Source organism: Thamnophis sirtalis, unplaced genomic scaffold (assembly GCF_051295495.1).
Source record: "Thamnophis sirtalis isolate CommonGarterSnake01/CBP01778 unplaced genomic scaffold, rThaSir2_p1.2 scaffold_5, whole genome shotgun sequence".
NCBI lineage: Eukaryota > Metazoa > Chordata > Lepidosauria > Squamata > Natricidae > Thamnophis > Thamnophis sirtalis.
In genome coordinates, this window is record NW_028261385.1 from 33,552,321 (window position 1) to 33,565,042 (window position 12,722).

A 12,722-nucleotide genomic window follows, 5' to 3' on the forward strand; every position below is an offset into this window, starting at 1 on the left:
GCTATCCGCCAATCCGTCATTCGATAGTTGCATGAAAAGCACGCCGTACCACGTTCTGTATACATCACAGTTGTTCCGTGGGGTTCTAAGCCGTGCTTTTCGTGGGGGGGCGGGGCTTAGATAGATCCCGCCTTACCGCTCCCACAACGCTTTGCTGGCGCGCTCTTTCCTTTGACCGGGCGGGGTATCAACATGGGCAGCAAGATGGCGGCGGCCAGTAGGGTCGTTCAGGTAAGACCTTCAAATTGAGTATCTTGACGAAAGCTTTGGGCGCGCCTGGGAACTGTCTGCACCTGCAGTTCTATGCAAGGTTTCTGGGGCCTGCAGGTTGGGGACCGAATCCTTGGTCCTGAGCTGCACTAACCGGTGCTGGTGCCCTTGAGTGGGAAGGAAAAGGAACGCCAGTCCTGGAAAGTGGATTCGACCTACCCAGGTATCTTTAACTCAGTCTTAGCCAGCCAGTCTCAGAGACTTCCCTGGCAGTTTCCATGGAAAAACGGCGGACGCTCCGGAGACTTCTTAGGTTAAAACCTTGAGTTTCCTCTCCCCAGTAAATCGGTAGAGCAGATTTCTCCGCTTTGTTGGACTGCAGCTCCCGGACCTCTCCAATTAGAGGTATACCAGCTTATAGGAAGGGCTGCTAAGAAACCCAAACACGAAGAGGCCTTGCAGACGTTGTTTTGAAGGGCGGCACTTGGAGATTTATTCCATTAATGCTTGCCAAGACTTTTGGCAAAGTTCATAAAAATATATTTCCCAAATTGGAGATGAGGCTAAATGTGAATCAGGATTTTATGCTGTTGCATTACAGTATCAGCTTTGATAGAAATATTATTAATATTAATATCCATTCAAACATTTGTCTGACATTTTAAAAAGGCCCTTTTTATCATTGAATTGCATGATTTGTTATTTGAACAGCTTTGCAAAAATCTAGAACCATCCATGCTGTATACATCTATCTAGAACTACTCATTGCTGTTATGAATTCAAGCATTTAGGGATATTGGGTAGACTGTGTGATCCTATAGTTGTTGGTAAACTAGTTTTATGCATCTCTTCCTACTTATCTTGTTGGCTGGACTTATTGAAAGCTGAGGTGCAGCAAGTTCTCTTTGGTGTTATTTAACATATATAATGTATTAGCTGGAATATCATACCTCCTTTTTGTCACATCTGGTTCTTCTCCCATTCTTTGCCTACTAAACATGCTTCCTTTATTACCTATTTGGAATATGATGGAGTTAACCATTGGATGTATTCAAACAGAGTCTTGATAGACATCTTTCTGGAATGCTTTTGATTTGGATTTTCTGCACTAAGCAGATGATTAGTACCAGCAGCTTAAATGGCATATGATTCTCCTTCAATTTCTATGGATGACCCTGACGTCTATTGTGGAAAGTGATTTTTTTTAAATTTAGACATGTGAGTCGTGAACTAATATTAAGACCCTGTGATAGTTTTTCTCTTCTGCGTGTATCTCCCGCCCCCCATATGCTTTTTTCCATTCATTTTCTTCCTGCCACCTGCTCAATTGTTAGATTTACCTCTGAGCTTTACAACAATTTCTTTAGATCCACTAAAATATATCTTTTTTTGTTTCTGTAACTCTAATGGTGATACAATTGGATGTTTATGCTTTGACTCAGCAAATATAACTTGGATCAAAAATTAAAAATATATTTTTGTTGATGTTGGTGTGCATAAAATGGGGGAAATAGTTTTTGAATCTGGAACAAACTTTCACATTCCATGGGTTCTACTGAACCAATTCAGATAAGTCAGGGTTCTGTAAAACTCAAAATTTCAAGTATTATATGGGGGAAAAAATCTGAATAAGGAAAAAGGGCAAAGCTGGCACTTAAGTGTCCTTGTATTAGTAACAGATTTTCCACCAAATAGTGCCAAGGAGAGACGAGCAAGGATTTTCTTGTTTTGTATCAAAATATAATGTGTTCAGAGATCCTTTTTGGCCTGAGTGGCAGAATAGAAATTGTATGTATGAATCTAGTCTTCCCTTTTTTTCTCAGCAATACTAAGAATAAAACAAAACTTTAGACAAACTGTACAAATCTGCAGATGGTAATATTCCTCAAAAACAATAGAAGAAATGTAACAACTGTGGTTGTATTTTTCTTTGGATGTCATCTGAGTGCAAATTAATAAGTAGTATGTCTAGAGTTAATAAGATAGTTTTAACACTGGAATAAGTCCCAGGTTTTTAAAATTAAAAAAGCAGAGCAGTTTTGTAAGTGTAAATACATTCATTCCAGTCCTAAATTATTAAGTACTAGTTTCCTGGTTCAGTTGATACTATATAAGCTTCCACATAATCTCCACTGAAACATCATCATCATCATTATATTTATATATTGTCTTTATTTTCTACAATCAAGACAATGTACATAATGCTTTCACCTTTTTTCCTCACACCAACAATATTGGTGTGAGGAGGGTGGTGCTGAAAGTCGCCTTTCATGCCTAAGAAAGGACTAGAATTCACAATATTCTGGTTTCTAATCCAGCATCTTTGGCTCTCAACTTGGCTACATCAACTTGGCTTTCAGTCTAAAAGGAGACATAAATTTTATCCTTTCTTGGCAAAACTGCGTATATATAGAAATATAAATATTGACTTGCTTTTCTCATTTCTTTAGGTAGTCAAACCACATACACCACTGATTAAGTTTCCAGACAGAAAAGGTACGCCAAAACCTAACAGTAAGTATGTCTTTACTAAATGCATATGATGCCATGCCTTACCATAATTTATGCTCAAGACATTTAAATAGCAATTCATTGTTTATAATTCACATTATAGGTTAGCATGATATGTGAACCCAATATAATGTGTTCCAACTATAACCCCTAATTTATAACAGTGTTGCTCTGTGAGGGAGATGGCAGTTTGGTCTAATAGTTAAGGCACAGGGCTAGAAAGCAAGAGACTATTAGTTCAAGTCCCACCTTAGCTATGAAAGACAGCTGGATGATCTTGGGCCAGCTACTCTCTCAGCCCAACTCACCTCACAGGATTGTTGTTATGGGGAAAATAGGAGGAGGAAGGTGTGTTGGATATATTGCCTGAATTATTTGTAAAAATAATAAAAATGGAAAATAAAAAAATTAAAAATTGAGATATAATCACTAAGATATTGACAGTATTCCCTGTTGTGCCCAAATGTAAATGTTTCTTCTGGGCACTTCTTAAGATTTAATTAGAGCCTCAGTTAATTCTTTTTTGAATTAACCATTTAACATCAGTGATTTACACAATGTATAAACGCCAAACTTCCTTAATCCTTGAATCTCCATATGTGCTAGATTACAACCCTCTCAACATATCCACCCTGCATGGCCAATGATCAGGACCATATTGACATTGTCAGCCCTTTGAGGTAGGCCAGATCAGGAAGCTTTATCAAGACTTTAAGGTAGCTGCAGTGTTTTGCTGCAATTGAACAATAGTTAGTCATGATGTAGGGTACCCACAGTATTCTTCCTAATACAGTTTTCTCTCTTATTGTTCCAGTGCAGGAGTCTCTACATTCAAGAGTGCCTCCGCTTCATGGGGTAGCCTCGCAATTTTCTGCAGAAAACAAAGCACCATCTTCTCAAAGTACTTTATTTACTGGTAGAATACAAGGTACACCTGACACGGCAGAATTAATAAGAACTTTACCTCAGAAATACAGGAGGAAACCTATGTCAGTTGAAGAGATGGAATACATTCAAGTAAGTTTTCATTTAAATAAATAAATAAATAAATAAATAAATAAATATATATATATATATATATATATATATATATATATATATATATATATATATATATATATATATATATATATATATTATTTTCAAAACCTTGGTTTTTTAAAAAAAATCAAATGATTAAATAAAAATTTAGACACTGTGTAATTTGCTTTTTGTGATAAGAAACCAGTTCTTTGAGTGTGTGTATGGGTGCTACAGAAGCAATACAATCAGAAGGTTGGAACTAGGCTTTAGTCATACTAATGTTTAGCATTGTATTGGTTTTATTTCACATTACAGATTTTTAATGATTAGCTCATGAATTTCAGATGGAATAATCTCTAGATTCTACCAAAAAAATATTAAGACTATGATTTAAACCAGGAATGGACTGCCTATTGCAAAATAAATTCCTTGGCAATATGAATCCATCTTTTCAGCACCACAATAACTTTATAATAAAAATTATAACTCTCTCAATCATATATCAGCCAAACTGAAACCACAGATGAAGAACCAAATAAATTATGTGGAAAAATATTTTGTAATTAAACTTTTTGGGGGGGAAGGGACCTAAAATCCCTGTCAAAAGTGAATATTCTATGAAAAGTACTAAATAAATTGATTGATTTAAGTTATACAGCCACCTATTTCACTTGCATCTTCATTAGTTGTTTGTCTAAGTAGCTTATGGGAAATTCTGTGCTATCTCAGTTATCAACCAAGTTCAGATGGCTGCAAGTAGAATTGCAGGATACCCTAATCCTATCAGCTACTATGGAAAGGGTTCATTCTTCCTAAATAAAGCAGTAGTTGGCATCACTTGCATAAATGTTAAGAAATCCAACAACACAAATCCAGGGGAATCCCAATTTAAAGATCAGTTCTTCCAGCATGAATGTAATTCCATAAAATACAAGTTGAATACCCCTCCGTTAAGTCAGTTCTACTTATCCAGATCCATCCTTTTCATTATTTTGTATCATTCATCTATTGGTGATTGTTCTTTCTAAATTCTGAATAGTTTTATCAAGAGTTTGTTGTTGATATCATCAGGAACCTCATAGTATAAATGTAAGACACAGAGGAAAATTTTCTCAGTCATATCTTTTTAAGAATGCTTCTAGGTGGGAATTTATTCACTTTCTTCCAAAGATCCCCTAAAAAAATAAGCAAGAAAAAAGTGTTTGGTAGCTTTAAAACATATAATCTTGAATTTGACATGACTGATTTAGTCAATCTGGGACTCTCCAATATAGCTTGGAATATTATCTAGAGCTGGTGGGAGGCTGGAATATCTGACTGAAGTAGCCTGAGTCTGAAATATCTGGAGCTGTAAATTATTCCAAATGTTATTTTTTAATTATTTAGAAATCTTCTGAAATTTCTTGATTTCAGGAGACTTCTAATTCCGTTTAGAAATTAATTTCTAATTCCATTTCCTAATCCACAAGTACTGTGTCCTACTGTATTTTATCATTTTACATTTTTGTTGTTCCAAAACCACTCAATTGCATATTTATTTTTTCTCCTAAAATTTAACTAAGATGGCAGCATTTGGGAAAGGGTTTGTTACAGTTTTCTAGATGGCACTCAGATGTCGTCTGGCTTGTGCCCGAGTCAAATGGAACATGTTGAGTGAAGGAGCTGCAACAATCGTATGGAAATGGAATAGACAATGTCTGCCACTAGTATGTAGGAAAGCAGCAGAAACAAATAATTAAGGAATTGCAGTAGGAGAGACGAAATCGGATTCTAGTCTCCTCAACTACAACTCACTGGATGATTTTGTGCCAGTTCCCTTAGTTCAGTCCTCCTCACAAGATTGTGGTATCAAATAGGATGAGGGGGCATCACGTATATCAACTTGAGTTCCTATAGGAAAGGCAGTAAATGAGTGCATGATGAATATCATTCTAATCAGCAATGTTGCAAGAATTGATTTTTGTTTCTGCTAAAAGATAATCTTTTATTTTACAGCGTGGAGGTCCAGAATAAGGTGGAGCATTGTGCAGTTTGTAACTGCTGAATAACAAACCGTTGTACTTACAATAAAGTCCTTCTTCACTTTCTCTCTGGATATTAAAGGAGGTCAAAGGAAAGATTTTTTTCCCCAAAGTGCTTTTGTGAGAGACTAAAAGGTAATCGCTTTAGAAAGTGGTTATGTCTCATTCAAAAAGAATTCTGTTTCAGATAACCAGAAGCATCCACTTTAATTGTCCAATGAAATTTATTTATTTTTTCATTTTATTCAGTATAGTTCCCTTATCTCTTATAGTTGCTATTGATAACACTAATAATTAAAAATAGCTACTATTAAAATGACAATAATAGTTCCTTCTAGGAAATAGCATGTCCTTCCAAAGAACTCTGAGAATTAAATTTAAGTTAGACATTTCAAAATTTCGCAAATTGTGTTAATGGACTCATTGTACAATGTAATCTATCCTGTTTCCCTGATCTCCCTGGATAATAAGCCCAATTGGGCTTTTGAGTGCATGCGCTAAAATAAGCCCTCCCCAAAAATAAGCCTTCCCTGAAAATATTGCAATACAGCAGCAGCCAGGAGGCAACCGTGCTCGCAGCCACCTCCTGCACCTCAAAAATAATAAGACCTCCCCCAAAATAAGGCAAAATGCTTATTTTGGGGGTCAAAAGAAAATAAGACCCGATCTTATTTTCGGGGAAACACAGTACAGATATGCATAATATTCCTTCAGAAAAAGAATTAATCCAGCTCTTCCCTTTCTGAGTGCTATACTACCTCAACATACACAATTAAATTAGGTTCAGAATAGACAGGAATTTATTTTCATACGTCTATCTTTAATCCTAGTGACTATATTGTAATAAGAAATTAAATATTTGTAATATTTACTTGTCAATCAGAGCTAATTCCAATGGGCTCAGATGAATTCTAGACATTTCCATGAATTGCAGTGCATAAGAATCTCTTGTGTACATTTACTTTGCTCCATCAAAATGCCTGTTTCTTGCGGGGAGCTTATCACTTGCACATCAAAACATTTCCATTTTAAGTCATTGAATCAGGGAACTGGGAAAGCATGTACTGATTGATATGGGTAGAACTGATTTGTACACTACTAATATATAATACAAGAATGATATGAAGTATAATTTATAGTACTTAATACTTAGTACATGGTTATAATACACGTGAATTATATGAAGCACATACAAAATTTAATTCTAGGGAGCAGCACTGAAACGGCAAATGAATATATTCATAGATCTTGTGATCAATACTTGATTTCATTTATATCATGTACTTGCTATCACATATATATTTTTATGACAGGAAAGAGGAACTATACAATCAATCAGTAGAGAAATGTTATTTGAAACAACAATTTTGATTACACACTTGAGAAGAATTTTCATCTGTTCTGTTTAAGTAGGAAAAGGATTCAAATTTACAATGCAAATGTGTATGCAAGGTTTTATTAAATTAGTAGATAAAGGTCCATTAAGCCATTCACTTTTATTATTGTAAAAATAATTTTGTGTATGATACCGAATGTACTGTTTGCATTTCTACTATTGTTTAATATATTCTTCATATGTATTTTAAGATTTGTTCTATATTAGCATTTGCACAAAACCCAAATGAATTCTAACTGCCAATTATAGATGGGTGTACAGCAAATAATACAAATATAGCAAACCCCTCTGGAGAGTAATAAAAACCACAATATGGATCTGCAATCTTTAATGCACCTCCTTAATAGAATGTACATTTCAGTGCTTCCTGCTTTTACTGAAACATACTTTGTGCGCTTTCATTATTTTTTCCATTACTCACTCTTCTTTGAAAGAAGTATTTGCCTTCTTTTAGATTTTCTGAATTTTTATAAACACTAAATGTTCCTGTGGGCCTTAGTGAAATATGAAAGGAATTTAAGTAAAATTAATATCTTATATTTATTTCATTTTATGGTTACCTAACATAATATGCTGATAATGAAAAAAATTAATGCCACTAATTCCTTTTTTAATATATGGAATTGTTAAAGGGAGAACAAAGGGTAGTTCTAGAATTTCATTTAACAATCAGACCCTGCAACTTGCCAATCTTACAAGTATTACTTTCATTAGACAGATTCTCATCAGCTAGGTTTTAAAAGTATGCAATGCTTCGAATTTCTGAAGATCTCTATAAAAATGTCATTCTTAAAAAATGCCTGTCAATATTGAAAAAATGCAACACATTTCTGAAGCTCTTAAGCACTGATATATAATCATACTTTGCAGACTTCTGGAGGAATGTTCAATGAATGACATAATCAAAAGTAGAATTTTTCATAGACATTGTATCTGGAAGGAAATAAACAGTGCATTTCACAACAAAAACATTCTCCTAAGCACAATGTCACGGTTTGGGAGTGACCTAGACTTGCCATTATCCGATATGTATATCTCTATCAGAATTTTGCAGGAGGCTACCAAGTCATTTGGCCATCAACTGAAGCAAGACATGTAGCCAGATAGTAATCCCAAACATACAAGCAAATTTACAAAAGTGAATTCAAAGCAACTTCACTGTATTTCAAATGGCAAAACTTGTATGAACAATGAATATTGCCTGGGAATGTGGATTACACTGTACCTGATTTTATGACCTTTATGGCCCTAGTCATTAAGTAAATCACCACTAAAAGGTAAAGGTTTCCTTCGCACATATGTGCTAGTCATTCACGATTCTAAGGGGCAGTGCTCATCTCCATTTCAAAGCCAAAGAGCCAACGCTGCAAAGACATCTCCATGGTCATGTAGTCGGCATGACTAAATTCCGAAGGCACACGGAACACTGTTACCTTCCCACCAAAGGTGGTCTCTATTTTTCTACTTCCATTTTTACATGCTTTCAAACTGCTAGGTTAGCAGAAGCTGGGGCAAATAATGGGAGCTCACTCTATTACGCGTCACTAGGGATTTGAATCACCGAACTGCCATCCTTTCTGATTGACAAGCTCAGCATCTTAGCCACTGAGCCACCACATCCCTAAATCACCACTATCATTAAGTTACAGCTTTCCCTACTAAATGCTTCTCAGACACTGGCTGGAAGGATTGCATACTGATGACAGGATGCTGCAAGTGTAAAGGCAAGCCAGTTTGCCAATGATTCAAATCATAAACACATGACCATTGAGTTTGATGTAGCAGTTGTAACTTCAAGGATCAGTTGTAACTTTTTTCAGTGCATCATAACGTTGAACCTTTGTTAAATGAATGACAAATTGAGGGTTAGCTGGGTTAACTGTATTATATTGCTAGGATTCAATAACCAGCCCCACAACTGGAAAAGAGCTAAGAGGATGTCTGACCATTATGCTATATTCAAGGCTTGGCGAGTCAAACATTGCAGCAAATTGGAAGTGAAATTTAAGGAAGAGAAAGCAAATCAACTTTCAAATATGTTTCACCAAAACAATTTACTGTCTACAAACTACTCAGATGAATATTTCTGACTAATTGAAGAATGGTTTTAATCTGGCAAGATTTTAACACTCCAGCTTAATGTTTAAATTTTAGCTGGAAGTTCAGATCAGTGCCAGCCCTTCCTCTCTGAATAAAAAAAATATTGATATAACCTTCAAAAGAGGGCATAGAATTTAGGATCTCACCAACAGATACTACCGGTATCTGAATAGCAGACATGACAGGGATCAGATAAATTGGTCATAGTTGTCTTCTCTGATGTGATTCATTTTAACTATGATTTCTAGAGTAGCGTATATACATATTCTAATGCTAATTGTATACATATACAGTTAGCAAATGCAGATTTAATCCTCTGGGGTATTTCCTCAATTCCACATAGCTGGCCACTTAACTGAACTCTAATTATTGCCTGTTTCAGGTCACCTTACTGGCATAAGCAAAACACTTCATTTAAGAAATTTATAAAGTGCTGCTTCTCTTTCCACCCTACCTCAAAATATCCAATGTGCCATGATGATTAAAACGTATTACAAACTGGGGGCAAAGCATCTAAGGACAAAACGTGGCAGATAATGTTATTTAGAAACTGAAAAAAAATCTGTATCATGTTTTCACTCATAGGAAGTACGCATTCCTTCCAATGCCAAGTTTTGGAAGGGAACGCTGCCGCTGCTGCTGTTCAGTCAAGCTAAGCGCGTTATCCAATTTTCTCGCGCGCCCCCGTTTCCTTGACAGCGGAGTCCCAACAATGGCTGCTACGCTCTTCGCGTTGGACGCCGTTACCCGGCCGGCAGAAGCGTCTTTGGTCAACGTGCGGCGCATGCGCAAGCGTAGAGTGCTGTGCCGGAAGCCGGAAGCGGCGGAGGGGAATTGCTGTTTGGGTTTTCGGAGTTTTAAAGATCCTTTTCAGCCACGGAGGGTTTTAAATCGCTTTTCTAGCCTTCCCTGGTCCCGCGTCGCCATGGATGCGCGAGCGCGAGCCAAACGCTACGAAAAACTGGACTTCCTGGGTGAGGGCCAGGTAAGGAATAGCGGCCCCATCTACCCTTTAATGGGCTTCTATCTGTAATTCTGTTTTGTGACTTTAATGCAAATTATTTTTATCTGGAGGGAAATAGCCCGGAGATATTCTTTGTTTCTCGAGGGTCATTCTAATCTACCTCTTGTCTTTTTTCTAGAAGGGAATTTAGGAAGATCTTTCTTATCTCGGTTTCCAACAACCTTGAGAAATAGACTAGCTAAAAAGTGAAAGCGTGGCTGTCTGAATTAGGAGTCGTTACATTTGGCAGAAAACCTTACAACTCAGTGAATGGTGTGCCTCATTCCAACATAACTGCTGGCTCACTTCGCTTTTCTGAAGTGTTATTTTTATTTTTAATATAAAGGAGGCAAACGAATACACAAAAAATGGTTTTGCCTTTGTCATCTGGTCCTCCCAGAATGTTTGTGCAAACTCTTTTTAATGACAGAGATCCTACAGAAGAAGCATCTTACAATAATGCAATAGCAGAGTTGGAAAGGACCTGGAGGTCTTCTAGTTCAACCCCCTGCCTAGGCAGGAAACCCTATACTGTTTCAGACAAATGGCTATCCAACATCTTCTTAAAGACTTCCAGTGTCGGGGCATTCACATCTTTTCTCCCCTCATCAGACACTTTTCCCCCCCCCCCAGCATTTTTTTTTAATTCTAGGACACTTTTTTTTCAAGGAAAGCAAGCTGTGGCACTTCTGACTTCTTGAGAATTTATGTTATCCTAAAGTAAAGATAAAGGTTCCCCTCGCACTTATGTGCTAGTCAATCTCAACTCTAGGGGGCGTTGCTCAACTCCCTTTCAAAGCCTTTGAATGTTTGCTAATTGGAGAAATAACAATGCATTGCTTCTATATAGGAAACCCTTCTTACTAGAGATTTACAATCTTTTGGATGAATGCTTTGTTATGTTAAACTCTCACTTGTATGTACTTCACAGTGAGTTATAATGTTTTAAATACCTTTGCCTTGAAGTTTGTGTGGAATTATAGATAGTTCTTGACTTACAACCATTTGTTTAGCAACTGTTTAAAATTACAACAGCACTGAAAAACATGACTTGTAACTGATCCTTGCATCTATGACTGTCCCAGCATTCCTATGGCCATCAAAATTTCAGCATTTGGCAACCTGCATATATTTACAACAGTTGCAACATCTTGGAGTTACATGATCACCATTTGCAAACTTCGTAGGAGGCTTCCTATAATCACAATCAATGGGGAAGCCAGACTCACTTAATGACCATGTCATTCACTTAACTGCAGTGAATTGTTTAACAGCTATGGCAAAAAATATAAAATTGAGCATGATTCACTTAATGTCCTTGCTTAGTAATAGAAATTCTGATCCCATTTTCAGTCATAGTTCAAAGATTTATGCACAGTTGCTTCTCTGCCATTGCAAGTAAAAGTGTCGCCATGTCAAACTGACATGTCAAGCTTTCTGGACAAGACCTTGTTTTCATATTCTAGGATGGATGTGCTGCTTGTACAGCTTAGTGAATATTTTGCATAGTCTTACTACATATTTCCTAGCCGTGGAGTAAAGAACCAGTTGTTTTTCAGGAGCTGTAGTGATGCAGCGATTAGAATGCAGTATTGCAGGCTAATTCCTCCCAGTGCCAGGAATTCAATCCTGACCAGTTCAAAGTTGACTCAAGCTTCCATCCTGCTGAGGTCAGGAAAATGAGGACCCAGATTGTTGGGAGCAATATGCTGATATTGTAAATCTCTCAGAGAGTGGGGTAAAGCAGGGGTCCCCAACCCCTGGACCGCGGCACACTACCAGATCATGGCCTATTCACAGCTCGGCTGTGTAAGTGGTGGGCCAGCATTCATGCACATATGCACGCAGATCAACTTTTTGCAAGTTAAGCTGTGTATGCACAAGCATGTGCACCAGCCCACCACTCGCACGATCCAGGTCCCCTCTCTTCCCTGGGCCGCCAAGCCGCAAACGTTGAGGAGCACTGCTGCAAAGCACTGCAGACTGTTATATAAATCTAAGTGCTATTGCTATTTTTCTTCAGCTATTACTGAACTACAGTTTATACTTACTGTACAGACTAGTTGTATTGCTGTTGGCCATGCTGAGGATTTGAAATTATATTTTCAGGATCTGAAAGAACAGTTTCCCCTCTTTATGTTCCAAGTAAATAAAACTGGATAATGATGTTGCTTTATCTTTGGGAAATTGAATTGGTTGACATTCAGGGTTAAACAATTTCTCTCTCTCTCTCTTTAGTTTGCTACTGTTTATAAAGCAAGAGACAAGAACACAAACCAAATTGTTGCTATTAAAAAAGTAAGTCATATTTTGGCTCTATTTTATATCTCTTCTGGTCATCCTTTGTTCTAACCATAATTTAACTATGTACTTAAGTTGTTTTTCAACAAATATCCTGATTTTCAAATGTACTTCATATACTGTAGGTATCATGTTGGTAATATTGGCATCATAAACA

The 12,722-nt window shown here is 36.8% G+C and overlaps 1 protein-coding gene across 2 annotated transcripts in view; it reads left to right on the forward strand.

Annotated features, from left to right (window-relative positions):
* Positions 1-119: 119 nt before the first annotated feature.
* Positions 120-12,722, forward strand: part of CDK7 (cyclin dependent kinase 7) — a 29,905-nt gene continuing 17,302 nt past the window's right edge. Inside the window, exons 1-4 of one of the 2 annotated variants that reach the window (XM_087715598.1) lie at positions 120-231; positions 2,661-2,724; positions 3,536-3,738; positions 12,503-12,562. In XM_087715598.1, the coding sequence (XP_087571724.1) occupies positions 193-231; positions 2,661-2,724; positions 3,536-3,738; positions 12,503-12,562 (366 nt within the window). In that variant the 5' untranslated portion in view covers positions 120-192. Of the gene's footprint in view, positions 232-2,660; positions 2,725-3,535; positions 3,739-10,063; positions 10,247-12,502; positions 12,563-12,722 lie in introns of those variants that run through there. The other variant, XM_087715597.1, reaches the window with a different exon arrangement.